The 13,756-nt window shown below is 44.9% G+C and overlaps 3 protein-coding genes across 3 annotated transcripts; 1 reads left to right on the plus strand and 2 right to left on the minus strand.

Annotated features, from left to right (window-relative positions):
- Positions 1–311: 311 nt before the first annotated feature.
- On the minus strand, positions 312–6,637 carry LOC111596750 (chloride intracellular channel exc-4). Its single transcript, XM_023311082.2, has 4 exons — positions 6,182–6,637; positions 764–1,273; positions 587–697; positions 312–516 (listed from the first exon to the last, which is right to left on the minus strand). The coding sequence occupies exons 1-4, from the start codon at positions 6,272–6,274 to the stop codon at positions 439–441; spliced, it is 792 nt and encodes a 263-aa protein (XP_023166850.1). The 5' UTR covers positions 6,275–6,637; the 3' UTR covers positions 312–438.
- A 96-nt stretch (positions 6,638–6,733) lies between these two features.
- Positions 6,734–9,819, plus strand: LOC111596748 (nuclear pore complex protein Nup93-1). Its single transcript, XM_023311079.2, has 5 exons — positions 6,734–7,037; positions 7,106–7,286; positions 7,357–8,220; positions 8,288–8,916; positions 8,981–9,819. Exons 1-5 carry the CDS (start codon positions 6,877–6,879, stop codon positions 9,699–9,701), a joined length of 2,556 nt encoding a protein of 851 aa, XP_023166847.1. The 5' UTR covers positions 6,734–6,876; the 3' UTR covers positions 9,702–9,819.
- A 92-nt stretch (positions 9,820–9,911) lies between these two features.
- On the minus strand, positions 9,912–13,665 carry LOC111596749 (LIM domain-containing protein jub). Its single transcript, XM_023311080.2, has 6 exons — positions 12,079–13,665; positions 10,910–11,050; positions 10,671–10,840; positions 10,524–10,586; positions 10,299–10,464; positions 9,912–10,227 (listed from the first exon to the last, which is right to left on the minus strand). Exons 1-6 carry the CDS (start codon positions 13,373–13,375, stop codon positions 9,980–9,982), a joined length of 2,085 nt encoding a protein of 694 aa, XP_023166848.1. The 5' UTR covers positions 13,376–13,665; the 3' UTR covers positions 9,912–9,979.
- Between the last annotated feature and the right edge of the window lie 91 nt (positions 13,666–13,756).

Consider the following 13,756-nt stretch of genomic DNA (forward strand, 5'->3'; position numbering starts at 1 on the left):
AATACATATACATATATATATATATATGGTAAATTAATTAATTAATTAATTAAACAAAACGTACACACAGGCGGGCCATTAAGTTAAAAACAATGCTTGTTTAAATACAAAGTCAAATTTAAATTACAATTTTAAGAAAGGCAACGGTGGCTGCTTATAAAACTTGCGTTCATACAATATATAGTTATATAGTATACATAAATATATGCATATATATATTACATAAGTATATGTACACATATATATATATATATATATATATATATATATATATATATATATATATATATATATACATATTTTATCTTTTCTTTTTCGTATAGTTGTCATTCAGATGTTGTTCTTTATATAAAGTAGCTGATATATAGTAGACGTAGTTGTAAAGTTGTCAAAAAAAAAGTTTAAAATAATAATAACTGTGCATGGCTTTATAAAACTTTACTCCGAAATATCAATTGGAATGGATGTGGTAAACGTTGGCGTCTCCAGCTCCTCGTGCTTCTTCATTTTGAGACTCTGTAATGGAGGAACAGAGAGGGAGGTACTTTAGTTACAGTGCCTAGTCGCAGTTAGCGCACACACTCACCTGTTGCAGCTTATAGTGATTGATAATGTCCTGATCAGCTGGGCACGACTGTGTGAAGGCGTCCAGCTGATACATGTGGTACATGTAGCGCCACAGCGCCGTCAAGTGCGTCTGCACGAAAGCGAAAGAGAGAGAGAGTTAGCCAGAGTGATGGAAAGGAGGCAGTTAGTCATTTACCGGTATCTCAAAGTCAACAAAGTATTTGCCAGCAACGCGAATGTGCTGCAGGCGCGGCATCAGCTCGCAGTCAAAGCAGCACATGGTATCGCCCGTTAGGAAGCGAGTATTGCGATTGGCCAAATGATCATTGATCTTCCTGAGATGGGTGAGCAGCGCATTGTTCTTGGCCTCATCCTTCTTGACGAGCATCAGCTTCAACTTCACGTACAGGTTCTCGATCAGCGTGGCCACCTCCTTGTCCTGCACGAACAGATTGTAGCCACCGGGTATATGCTTCATGATGTGCCGTTCGATCTTCTCGTTCTCCAATATGGCCAAGCCGTTGTCAATCAGAATGGGCGGATGCGTCGCCTCAAAGTTGGTGCGGAAGTCTGGTGGCGGCTTCTGCATGTCCACTGTGGTCACCTTCAAGCTAATTGTCTTCAGCTCGGCCAGCAGATACAGATCCATAAAGTACTCCTGACAGAATAGGCAGGCGCCCTTGCGGCGTCCATCAATGGTCGAGGCCTGTTTAACGGTAATTAATATATTATATATATACATATTATATATATATACATATTATATATATTTTAATTGGGTCAAGTATCGTGTTGCAAACATACAAACATATGCAAGTATAAATTATCTATAATAAGTGGCGATCGCGTGCCAGGCGTTTAGCAAACAAATAAATCAAATTCATTTTAATGAAATAAGTCAACGTACAGTGCTCGCTCGATAAAGTAAACACAAATAAATTGGCACGATGTGCAAACAAATAAACAAAAAGAATTCATATCTTTGCATATATTTTTTTTTAATTTTTATATATTTATTATTATTATCTCGTCAAAGGTTCGTCAAATGGTGTTTACACTGTTGATTCAATCATGTGACATCATCATTCACAATATTATTTTACGTGATGATATACGCATGATATACGCACACACACATACATGTGAATGTCTGTGTTCAGGCTTAGATATTCTTTTGCTGCCAGGAAGTGCGCCAAGTTCCTGGCCGCCATCAGTTGGCATCCGGACGCCACGCCTGCGTGGCATTAGAGCAGAAATTGTGGGATGATGTCATCATTTTTGCTCTCAGCTTGACTTGTTGATTTATCGACAGCCGGTAATTTATATGTGCGCATACATATGTACATATGTGTGTACGTACATGCATGTGTATTTGTGATAGATAAACTCGTCTAGCTGTATGTTGTACATGTGAGTTTGTTTATGTATGTGTGTATGCAGTGCAATACAACTCCATTTACAGCGTACATTGCTTACAAGGTTGCCGGGCAGCTGCTGCCTAAAATAGAAATCTTGTAATAGTCGCCACTCGGCCAAATGTAACTGAATAAACGAACTGGCTGCGATTGCCTGACAGCAGCTAAACGCTCGTAATCAGCTGTTTTACCATTAACGCATCAATTACTTTTCCAATTGTGTTAAAATTTTTAAAAAGAACTAATTAATATGCGTTGAAATGTTAAAAACTTAATAGCTTCACATACACACAAACATGATAAAATTGATCATACATATAAATATCTATATTTATAGCTATTCACACATACACATGTATAAGTGTATGCACATGGAAAACGCATATATATAAATGTACTTGTGTGTATGCATAGCTAAAGAAAACACGCCCACGCCGCCCTCCTATTAAGCACTGATGCGTGAGCCGTTGTGGAGTGGGGAGCAGGGGAGCGTCGTCACGGGTGCGTCGTCACTCAAAGCATTTAACGCTTGGCGCTTTAACGGTTTATTTTATATTGCGGCAGAAATATTGTATATGTGCCCTGTCGCATTAGCAGCCGGTGAACGCCCAGCAATGTTATTAACTGTTTGCTGATATTTACTGATACGAGCTTGCATGTGCATGTCTGTATGGCTATGTACATATGTATGTATGTAAGTGTGTACACACATTTGTCACACATAAAATTCCCAAATGACCTGATTACTTTCTCACTTGCACTTCCAGCCATACATATGTATGTGTGTACACACTCGTGTGACTGCGGTAGAAAAGTAATTACTTTGCCATGTGAATTGCAAAATAAATTGTAAAACAAGCGCATGGGGGTTACAGCAAAGGTCAAGTTGATGAGCTTGCCGCTGCCTCCGCTCACTCTTCTTCATTCGATTGCATGCAGCTCAAAAAGATTGTAAAAATTGCAATTGCCGATCAAAAATAGAAATGACGAACGTAAAATATGCCAAAAGCGATCGTCGGCAAATGTCAAGTGGCACACAACAAGCAGCGCGTAGCAATGTCTCATAACCGAAAAAGAAAATACTAAACGCCTGCCCAAAAAGCAACAATCGCTGATCAGCAATAAAAACGTTACTTTTTAAACACATTTCATTTAGCTTGCAAATAAAAAAAATGCGGTTAATGAAAAAGAAGAAGCGTTCAGCGTCAGCCGTCTCAAAAATCTAAATGGCATCATTCACAAAGCGAGACAAACCTATTGCGTGTGGGTATGTGTGTGTGGTTTATCATCTCTTTCTTTCTGCCTCAACATTATAGCTAGAAAACATCTATGAATCTTCGATTCTTGATTCGTTAAGTTTGTTATTGTAAAAGGGCCAACGTAATTCATCAGAAATAAAAGTGAGATAAGATACAAAGTGTTAGCACGGGCAACAACAACGACGCCAACGACAACAATCATAAATAAATATGGAAAGCTCTCATAAATACTAATGCATGCTTGAATATGTATGCTTGTATTTGTGCAGTCTGTGCGTGCTGTGTTTGAGAGAGTGCGTTATTTTTGGAACCGGTTCGTGCTGACAGCTGCAGCGAGCAATATTTTATTGTCGGAGGCAATCTCCCTAAATACAGGCGAGAGAGAGAGAGAACATAAGAGATATGTCAACCTTGGGCTTGCGAGCTTTCTTGTTGCTTCTGCCCATCCAGAATGTCGCATATTTCAACACACATATCTTATCAGGGCAGCAGCGGAAGCATTGTGCCCAATAGAAACTGCACGAGCAACGGCTTCGAGTTGATGAAGTAATACCCGAAAAAAAATAAAATAATACAAATTATAATCAACTATGAGTGAAGAAAGGAACGTGAGCTTCAAGAATGCTCGCTGGCTCGTATCTTGGCCTAAATTGGTAAATGGCTAATGGGTTTTTTCTTTCTATGTTATTGTTATTGTTGTGCTTGTTCTGCCCGTCTTCGTCTTCATGTTCATGTCTTATTGTTATTATTATTTTTTTTTTTTATTTATGGCGTGCTGAGACGCTTGTCAATTTCATTTTGCGAACTTTGTGACTTAATTGCTATTTTAGTAAACATTGCAGATAAAGTACGCGGATGTTAAGTAATTTCTAAAATAAATTAGTTTTCCATTGCGAAATATATGTAAGAAGGAACACAACACAAAGACAAGCAACAATAAACGCAAGCATCGCGCGAGTTTTCGGAATTGTCAATGAAATGCATCTGCACACACGCCACCTACAAAGTCAGAAACAACAACAACAGCCACAACAGACAAGCCTCTCTTGCGTGCTTTGTTTATATGTCATGCAGCAGCGCTTTGGAGATGAACGCGTGAGTTGGATAGTGAGCGCACAAATAATGCATAATGCATTTTAAGGGAATGAGATGGATGTGGCTCATGCTCACGTCAAGTCAATAACATACATATCTGCATATGCCCATGGTATGTGTGGTATAACAATTAAATACCGAAGCAAAAAGCTCACACCTTAAGTCTGAATAGGATTTCCACATATCGATAAGTTGTCGATGCCAAACAAAGGCATTGAATTTTGGGTAAGTCTGCATCAAAGCAAGCAACAATGAGCGCAATTGTTGCCGTTGATGTTATAGATGATGCCTGTACATGATGGTATGTGTGTGTACTGTGTTTGTGTGGGCGACGACTGTGGCTGGGCCTTTGGCTTTGGCTTTGGCCAAGGAGGCGGAAAACTGCACACGAGAAAAACCTGTTTAGCGTTCAATGGTTGTGTTTTGTTGGTTTGTTGGATCTCGGAACAGCGAACACACATATGTTTTGTTTGCTGCACGCGACAAGCAGCGCACAAAGCCAGTTGGGAAGAGTGAATGCTGCTGCTTTCTTCGTCTATGCAACAAAACAACAACAAGAGGCGCAATGTATTTGGGCGCAAACCAAATTGAACTTTCACTTTTTGTTTAAACGCTGTATTTGTACATTTACGTTTATAGTTGTTTTTCCTTTGATTGCAAATGGCACGAACATGCGGTTGAGTGTGTGTGTGTGTTATGTCAAAGACGCTTCTGCTTCATTGAGAGAGTGCATTGAGTTCAACAGGTGCGCTCAGGCAGCCATCTTTCACTTTCTCTCTCAATCCAACAGGAAGCAAGGGGAAGAGGGAGGGGTAAATTGGCATACTCCATGCAGTTGGAGTTGCATTAGTCATACTTCTTTACATTATTTTTTGAAGGTGCGGCAAACACAGTATAACGTGGGCGTTTGAGGAGTGCTCCAGCTCGCATGAGGCCCTAAATAATGGCTGCCTAACTAATAAAATCAACAATGACTGTGTGCAAAGACAATTACTTTGGCAAACAAAATGTTCGAGTTGAAGTGTTGATTTCGTCTTCGTTTTGCATGACGTAGGCGCCAAGAAATTTCAAAGCCACACACACACATACACACTGACTCACTCACACAGATAGACAATGGCAATAAGAACGTGCGAGATGTCAGGCAATCGAAGTAACGAAATGCGATTAAATTTTATGTCAGATAAGAACTTATTAATTAAAACGCAAAGAAACTGCAAGAATATTTAGCAAAGCTGTTACTACGAATGCAAATTGAAGTTCGCACACATGTGCTTCTATATAGATATAGATGAGTGTGTGTGTGTTGTGCTTAGCTTGCCGAGAAGTTAAAGAGCGAAGGAGCGAGAGAGAGAGTTGAAACCAGTTTTTGCGATGCTTAGCTTAATAACAAAAACAAGAAGAACAAACAGACTGAAAGACAGACAGACATACAGACAATACAAAAGGGGGCGGCAGCGTACAATGATGATGAATAAATAAAAGACCAAAAACGAGCATAATGAATACATTCTTATACATATCATATGTATTTAAAGTGACACTGAAGCAGAGAAGAAGCACAAGGTGTCTGCGCTTATTCTTTTATTTGCAACACAACATTTTCACTTTATTGATGCACTGAAAATTTGCAAAGCGCGCATATAGAAATCTACGAAATATATATATATATGCAGACACATACACACACACACACACACACACACATATATATATATATATATATATATATATATATATATATATATATATATATATATATATATATATATATATATATATATATATATATATATGTACGTTTGTATATGTCTGCAATTGCATGTGCTTGACTAAATAACCCACCTTAATGATCAATTCGATCTCGGGCACATCATATTTAACGGTGCCGTTCGTCGTCTCCTGCTGCGGCTGTGTCTCCACTTCGGCGGCTGACATGGTTTTTCTTGTTTTTGTAAAGCTTTAGCTTTCTTGTTAACAACTTTGAAATTTACGCTCTTGCTGCGGTGTCTTCTTTTCTATATATGTTTTTTTTTTTGTTTTCGTGCGTTATCGTCGTCGTCCGCGTGACGTGCGTACGTGTTTTTCTTATGCTCTTTATTGTTGTTCTAATTTATATTTGCCAATATATGCACACACGAACACAAAACACAAATTCAAAATTCACTGTACTTAACGCCAGTACGCCAGTATATATGTGTGTAGATTGTGAATGTGTGTATTATAAAAAAATTACGTTTGCTTCCCGTTGCAAGCGATTGCGGTGTGCTGCCTGTTTGCTATAGTTACAGTATGAAATAGTGTTGGATTGTTCATATTATACGCTGGGACGTTGACATCGCTGCAATATATCGATAAGCAGCTGAGAGCAGAGTTGAGCATAGTTATCGATAGTTGGCATGCTTGTGTCTTTCTGAAATTCGTTTGTTCCGCCATGCCGGCTATCGAGCTATCGCATTAAAAAATATTTACCTAGTGTGCGGAAGCCAGCTTATTTTTCTTTTCACATTTCGTTCGTAAATTTTGAATTATTTAAGGCAATGAATTTAAACGAGCTCCTGCAACAAGCACAGCGCCTCTCAAATGAGACCCAAATGGACACAGAAATGCCGCGCGTCGATCGTACGCTCTCGCAAGTACTACAAGCCACACAGGAGTTGCATGCGCGCGTCACACAAGCCGGTACAAATGATTTGCAGGCGTGAGTTAACTGATAATGTGGTATAATATGAGAAAGAAAATTAACATTTACTGAATTGTCCCTTCCAGTCACATTCTGCTTGGCTCCAGGGGCGTCGATCTGCCAAAGCTTACACAAAAACTAGAATCCCTCAGCGCCCGCCAATCCTTCGAGCCCCTCAATCCGATTGGAGACACCGATGTGGAGGGCTACCTGAAGAACGAGCGAGAGAATGCAATAATCGCCGTGATTGAGGAGACCAATAAAAATGTAAGTGATTGTTATTGATACCCAGATCAATCATGTGATATGCATATATTCGTTTTTAATATTGTAACAGATATTTAAATCGGTTGAGCGAAACAAAATGCGCTGCATATTTGTCGAGTGGGGCGAGGAGAAGGAGCGACTGCTCAACGCATTGGTTGGGCCCAATCAGGATGACTTTCCCGAGGTGCACCGCCATATGGTGTCCACTGTTCTGCCGCAGTCCGCCCTGCCGCGCTCTCGCCTCAATCGCGTGGAGTCTATGTATGCCCAGCAGATCACATTATACAACCACGTGCACAACCAGGGCAGCCAACGCGCCAATTTGCTTAGTCAATTCACCCAAATGGTCAAGGATCCATCGAATTCCCTCGATACCCATATTCAAGAGATGTGGAGCGTATTGAACTACATGGCCTATGTGACGCCGCCCAATCGCAACGCCGAGCCCCTTAAGGTGCGCCAGAGCGGCTCGCCATTCGTGCAACAAGCGCTCATCTATCTGGAACAGTGCTACAAGCAGTATATGAACACAGTCATTCAGAAGAATCGTCTGGTTGGCCTGCGCGGCGGCATACCCAACATCTACAATACGGTCTGCTCCTATGTGACCATCACCTTTCAATCGCCGCAATCCATGGTCGGTTTGCTCGACGTCTCCGACAACCGTCCGCTTTGGCCGCTCGTCTACTATAGCCTGCGCAGCGGCGATCTGGGCGCTGCTGTAGAGTTTCTCAAGGAAGGCGGCGTTTGTCCCGATCTGGTGAAGTTGCTGCAGCATAAGCATCAGATCAAACAGAAGCAGCAACAAGCCCAGCTGCAGCAGCAGCTCCACCAGCTCGGCGAACAGGAGCGTCCCAATGCCAAGCTGGAGGGGCAACTCAAGCTCGAATACAGCAACAAGCTGCGCGTCTGCACGGATCCATTCAAAAAGGCGGTATGCAGAGCGCTATTTAGATATAGCTGGGGTTACTATTTATAATTTTATTGTCGGTGATTTGCAGGTCTATGCCATTGTCTTGGCCTGCGATCCGAATGAGCCACACCAGGAGGTGGTGCGCACCATTGACGACTTCCTTTGGATGCAGCTAAGCGTTCTCAGCACTGAGGAACGCCTCGACTATAACGTCGAGCGTCTTAGTTACGGCGGCCTGCAGTCGCTCATATTGGAAAAGTATGGCGAGAATTATTTCAATGCGCGCGAGAAGGCGCCGCTCTACTTCCAGGTGCTCGTCCTCACTGGACAGTTCGAGGCAGCCATTGAGTTTCTGGCGCGCACCGATGTAAATCGTCCGCATGCCGTTCACATGGCCATTGCCCTTAACGAGCAGTATATGCTGGCCACACCCAACGACGTGCAGAAGCCGCTGCTCTCCGCCGAAAAATCCGATCCGCCGCCCATGCGTCGTCTCAACTTGGCGCGCCTCATCATCATGTACACGAAGGGCTTCGAGCAAACGGACACCGTCGAGGCTGTCCAATACTATTACCTATTGCGGAACTTAAAGGCCGCCGACGGGCGCAATCTGATGATGTCCTGCTTCTGCGATATGCTCGTCGAGAATTGTGATGATAAAATGTTGCTCTTGGTATTCGGCTCGCCCGATCCCTGTGATCCATGGCGTTACATTGGGTATGCAGCTGTTGCCTTTCGTCGTAACCAGCACAATGTGTTTCATGTTCCGTCTCCATTGCAGCGGCGTCTTTTCCCAGTTCTCCAACATGGAGCACGACAAGTACAGCCTGGCCGGGATGGTGGGCGACGAGTTGGCGCATCGCACCAAGTTCGAGGCGGCTATACGTCTCTACTTTATTGGCGGACAGATAGACAAGGCCTTGCGCTTGCTCTGCTCGCTGCTCACCCAGGTGGTGCATCAGTCTTCACAAAAGGGCAGCATTCGAGAGCAGCTGGTGGTGGTATCGGAGCGCATGAATCAGTCACTGAGCCGACGCAAAACGGACGTTGATGAGCATGTGATGCGCACATATAAGATGCTATCAGAGCTATTGAAGTTCTTCGACTATTACCACGCGGGAGAATCCCGTCTGGCTATTGAGGTTCTCACCAAGAATCACATAACACCCAACAGCTGTGCCGAGGTGGACGAATGCGTTAGCAATCTAAAGCTGGTTGGATCCGATATTATGAAGGTGCTGCCCGATGTGCTGCTGGCCGCCATGGATCTAATCTATGGTCAGTACCTGGAGATGAAGGCCGGTGCCAATGTGAGTGGCAACAGCCACAACAGCAGCAGCGCCGGCCCAATCGACGACCAAGTTGGCGACCCCAAGGAGGAGCGACTCAGGTATTTGCGCCAACGTGCCAAGGCACTGACCAATATGGCTGCCACACTGCCCTATCGCATGCCCTCGGACACCAACAATCGCCTCGTCCAGCTTGAGATTCTGATGCATTGAAGCAACGAAGGAGAAATGGGGAATAACCGAAGGGGCGGGAAAACTATTGTAGTTAACTGATTTGTTCGTTTGTATTTATGAAATTTAGTTCTGTTTTATTGAGAAGATATCGGTTATTGCAAAAATGGAAATATGCGTTGTATATTTACTGTATATATATATATATATATATATATATGTATGATGTATGTCTGTATATATACTATATATATATATATATATATATTATAGTTATTTTGTGCGTTTAGTGGCTATCGTCAGTCGAATGGGTCTTCGGCTCAGCCCATATACTGATAGGATGCACAGACGGGCTCCTGGTGGCGCGTGTGCGGCGACGATTGCAACGCGAGCCGCTGCAGGTGGCAGCCGCGGCAGAGCAAGCGCCCTTCCAACGGATAGCAACGCTTATCCGGCTCATCGGTCAGCTGCATGCCGCACTCCTCGCATATGTAGCAGTCGACATGGAAGTCCTTGTCCATGGACACCACGCGCACGGTCTCATCGGTGCCCTCAACGGGTGTGATGCCTGCAGCAAAGTATACAATTAGCTAAGATTGTTGGCCTATATTATATATATATATCTGTATAGGAGCGCACCTTTGCCGCAGCTGGCGCACTTGGGCGCAAACATGCGATGGTAGTCATTGACGCAGTAAATCTTATGGTCCACATCCACTGTGAAGGGCACGCCGTCCAAGCACTCATTGCAGATGCAGCAGCGAAAGCAGCCTGGATGATATGACTTGCCCATGGCTTGCAGTATCTGAAAGCCAAAAACAAATCAGAGCAAGATGGATAGAGAGACGGAGACGGAGTACGCACCATTTCCATGATCAGGTGGCCACAAATGGCGCACTTCTCAGCCGTCTGCTGAAAGCCCGAATACTGCAGGGGCGAAAAAAAGAAAGAGAAAGAGAGAGAGGAGTAGGATTAGGAGCGAGTGAGAGATCTCTAAAAGGTAGCAGCTACCATGTAGTCCTCCTCGCAGTAGACACGACCGTGCACATTGTAGAAAGCCTTGCCGCGCAGCGCCCGGCCACAGGAGCAGCAGATGAAGCAGTTCGTGTGATAGAGATTGCCCATGGCTTGGCAGGCCTGGCCGGCGCCCTTCACCTTCTCGCCGCAGGTGTGACAAATGCCTGTAACGAGATGAATGGAGACTCAATTCATGCAAGTCGAACTTGGCTTCAGGTCTCTGGGCTACGCACCAAAATACTCGCCATGCTCCTCGCTCTGCTCGATCTCCTCCTCCAGCTGGCGCGTCAGTTCCTCGATCTTGCGCTGCGCCTCCGTCGGACCAGCCGGACGCGGCGGAGTCACGCTATACGGCAGCAAGTTCTTTGTCAGACCTGTTCGATGGGCGAAATACAGGAAACATTCAATATGTGCAACAGCAGCAAAGCTTAGCAATTGGGTTAGACGAAAGGCATACCTCGTTTGGGCCGCAAGGCGGCTGTGCAAGCATTGTTAAAAGGAGTATAAGATAAGGATTAGGATTAGCATGTTGTACAGACATAATATTATAGTATAGCCTAGGCAGGGGAAACAAACTGCCGCTGGTCTCTCTTGGTTAATTAGGCTACCTAAGAATGTTTGAGCCAGTAAAACGTTTATGAAAGCTGAAATGGCATGTGCTTTCTCTCTCTCTCTCACCCTCTAACTGGCTTGAAAGAATCTAATGCAGACTCTTCTGTTTGAATTGTCAGTCTAACACTTTCAATAGCTCTCTTTATCCTTTATTCTTTAGAAGCTTGCTGAGCCAGTAAAACGTTTATGAAAGTTGAAATGGCATGCGCGCTGTCTCTCTCTCTCTCTCCCTCTTTCTCTGTCTTGAGAGATAATGCAAGGCACATTGAATAGCTCCCTTTATCCTATATCAACTCGCTGAGCCAGTAAAACGTTTATTAAGTGCTAAATGCTATGCAGCTGCTAGAGAGATGGAGCTTAGGCTCTTCTCTGTTGGTGCGAGCTGCTCTAAAGAAGAAATTTAAGAAATGAAAAACTCCGCAAAATATTTATAAAAAAAAGTCATGAAAAGAGACAGAAAGTAACTTCGACTTCTCTTGCAGTTAGTAAAACATTTGCTCCCTACGAAAACCTACTAGAAAAGTGATAAGCCAGTAAAACGTTTATGAAAACAGAAATATGAATATGCTCGCGAGAGAGAGAGTGAGATAGAGGCAGGCAAAGCAGCTGGCACTCTCTGCGCTCCTCTCCTCTCTTCCAGTTGTCCATACGCGCAGCTGATAAGAGTTAGTCACATTTTCTGTATGCACACAGCTGGGGCAAATCGCATGTCCGATGTGCACATGGATTAGTCATAGCTGCATCGTTTGCACACAGAGGTACAGAAGGTTTTCACAACTTCGGCACTTACCTGTGCTGCTCTGCGAGGGCGTTGGCGATGTGGCCACTGCGAGTGGCGCTGTTGTTGCAATGGGCGTGGCGCGCAGCTGCAAGGGTTGCATCTGCGCGGCAGCGGACGTCGTTGCCGTTGTCGTTTGTGTCGCGGCCGTTGTCAGCGGCAACGGCGGCGGCGGCAACGGGGGCTGCGGGCTGACCGCAGTCAGTCGCCCGTTGTTGTGGCTGGGGCTGCGGCTCTTGACGGCGCTGTTGGCGGTGCTGCTGCGATGCAGATTGGCTGTCATGCAGACGTAGTCGGAGCTGTTGATGTCCTCAATGTAGTTGGGATTGACGGACACATTGATGCCCACCTGCTGCTGCTGCTGCTGCTGTTGCTGCTTGATGGGCGTGTGCTGTTGCAGCTGCAGCTTGGCCAGTGGCGTTGGCGCTGGCGAGGCCAGCGGGCTCAAATGGCTGGGCAGCGATAGATTTCGATAGCGCTGCGTGGGCGAGCCCAAAGCGGCCGCGGCGGCATTGGATGAGCTGTTGTTGCTGCTGCTGCGCTGATGCAGCGGCGAGGGTAACATCATCGCATTCAGCTCCATTTGGTTTGCTGTGGGCGTGGGCGTGGCCATCTCCGTGTGCTGATACATGGTGGCCGTGGCCGGCGATGCTTGCGGCTGTGCACGCTGCCCGGAATGGGGTATAATATTCTCATAGATGGGGGCCACGGCTGACAGCTCCTCGATGGGTTGATGGTTATGCTTTTGAGGCGCTTCCGGCACGGGCGTATGTGCAAAACGTCCGCCCCCAATCGGCTGCATCAGTAGATAATCATTCAGCATGACGCTCTGCCGACTCGCCGGACTCTGCGGCTGTGCACGTCGCTGGTTCGTATCGAATTGACCATAAAATTCGAGATTCTCGTAGACCGGCGAATGCTTCTGCGGCACAATGCGCTGCCCCAGCACCTGAGCTGTGGGCGCATATATAAGCGGTGACTGACTGTTGCTGCCATTGCCCAACATGATGGGCTCCACGCCGGGCTTGGGTATTGCAGTGGCGTACTTCGAGGCAGCTATTATATTGCCGCGCTCATATAGCTTGTAATCTTCGCTGTTGGGCAGTCGCTGCTGCTGCTGTTGGTGGTGCTGCTGCTGTTGCTGCGGTTGCTGCGGAGCATCGTGCATAAAATTCTCAAAGGCGCCGGGTGAGCGCTGATAACTGCCGCCAATGTGCAGCCGCTGCATGAGCGTCTCGTACTCGGAATCGCCGGCTCCACTCCCCACCGCGGCGCTGGTGGCATTTCGATGCGTTCGCTGGGTGGTCATTATGCACACATATACATACACGCACACATACACCTATGCGTGTGAGTCGACAGAGAGCGTTGAGCGATGATGACTTGTTTCGCTCACTGTGTTTTTGCTCGTTTGAGGTTTTCTTACGAATCTCCCGTCTGTTTCGACGCTGCCAATTTGTGTGCGATTTATCAGCTTTGTGACACCATCATTTTTTATTCAGTTTTTTTGTGTGTTTAATTTTGTTGAAAACAAAGACAAGTTGCAGAGAAGAATCTCTGAGCCACAATAACACAGGCACGCACAAATGTCTATGTATGTGTTGGTATTGTTGATCTTATATCGATATATCGATACATTTCATTTTAAGTTCTAGTATCGTTGCGTATCGATAGGCTTATGGGCGTTCAA

Source organism: Drosophila hydei, unplaced genomic scaffold (assembly GCF_003285905.1).
Source record: "Drosophila hydei strain 15085-1641.00,03,60 unplaced genomic scaffold, DhydRS2 tig00000339-arrow-arrow-pilon, whole genome shotgun sequence".
Taxonomy (NCBI): domain Eukaryota; kingdom Metazoa; phylum Arthropoda; class Insecta; order Diptera; family Drosophilidae; genus Drosophila; species Drosophila hydei.

Excerpts from the sequence above, each read along its gene's own strand:
- LOC111596750 (XM_023311082.2), bottom strand. The coding sequence starts at position 6,274 with ATGTCAGCCGCCGAAGTGGAGACACAGCCGCAGCAGGAGACGACGAAC. Across the intron at positions 1,274-6,181 it reads AGATCGAATTGATCATTAAG|GCCTCGACCATTGATGGACG; the intron begins GTGGGTTATTTA and ends ACCGTTAAACAG. Across the intron at positions 517-586 it reads ATCACTATAAGCTGCAACAG|AGTCTCAAAATGAAGAAGCA; the intron begins GTGAGTGTGTGC and ends CCTCCATTACAG.
- LOC111596748 (XM_023311079.2), top strand. The coding sequence starts at position 6,877 with ATGAATTTAAACGAGCTCCTGCAACAAGCACAGCGCCTCTCAAATGAG. Across the intron at positions 7,038-7,105 it reads GGTACAAATGATTTGCAGGC|TCACATTCTGCTTGGCTCCA; the intron begins GTGAGTTAACTG and ends TGTCCCTTCCAG. Across the intron at positions 8,221-8,287 it reads CGGATCCATTCAAAAAGGCG|GTCTATGCCATTGTCTTGGC; the intron begins GTATGCAGAGCG and ends GGTGATTTGCAG.
- LOC111596749 (XM_023311080.2), bottom strand. The coding sequence starts at position 13,375 with ATGACCACCCAGCGAACGCATCGAAATGCCACCAGCGCCGCGGTGGGG. Across the intron at positions 11,051-12,078 it reads GCCCTCGCAGAGCAGCACAG|GTCTGACAAAGAACTTGCTG; the intron begins GTAAGTGCCGAA and ends CCCATCGAACAG. Across the intron at positions 10,228-10,298 it reads GTGCGCCAGCTGCGGCAAAG|GCATCACACCCGTTGAGGGC; the intron begins GTGCGCTCCTAT and ends ACTTTGCTGCAG.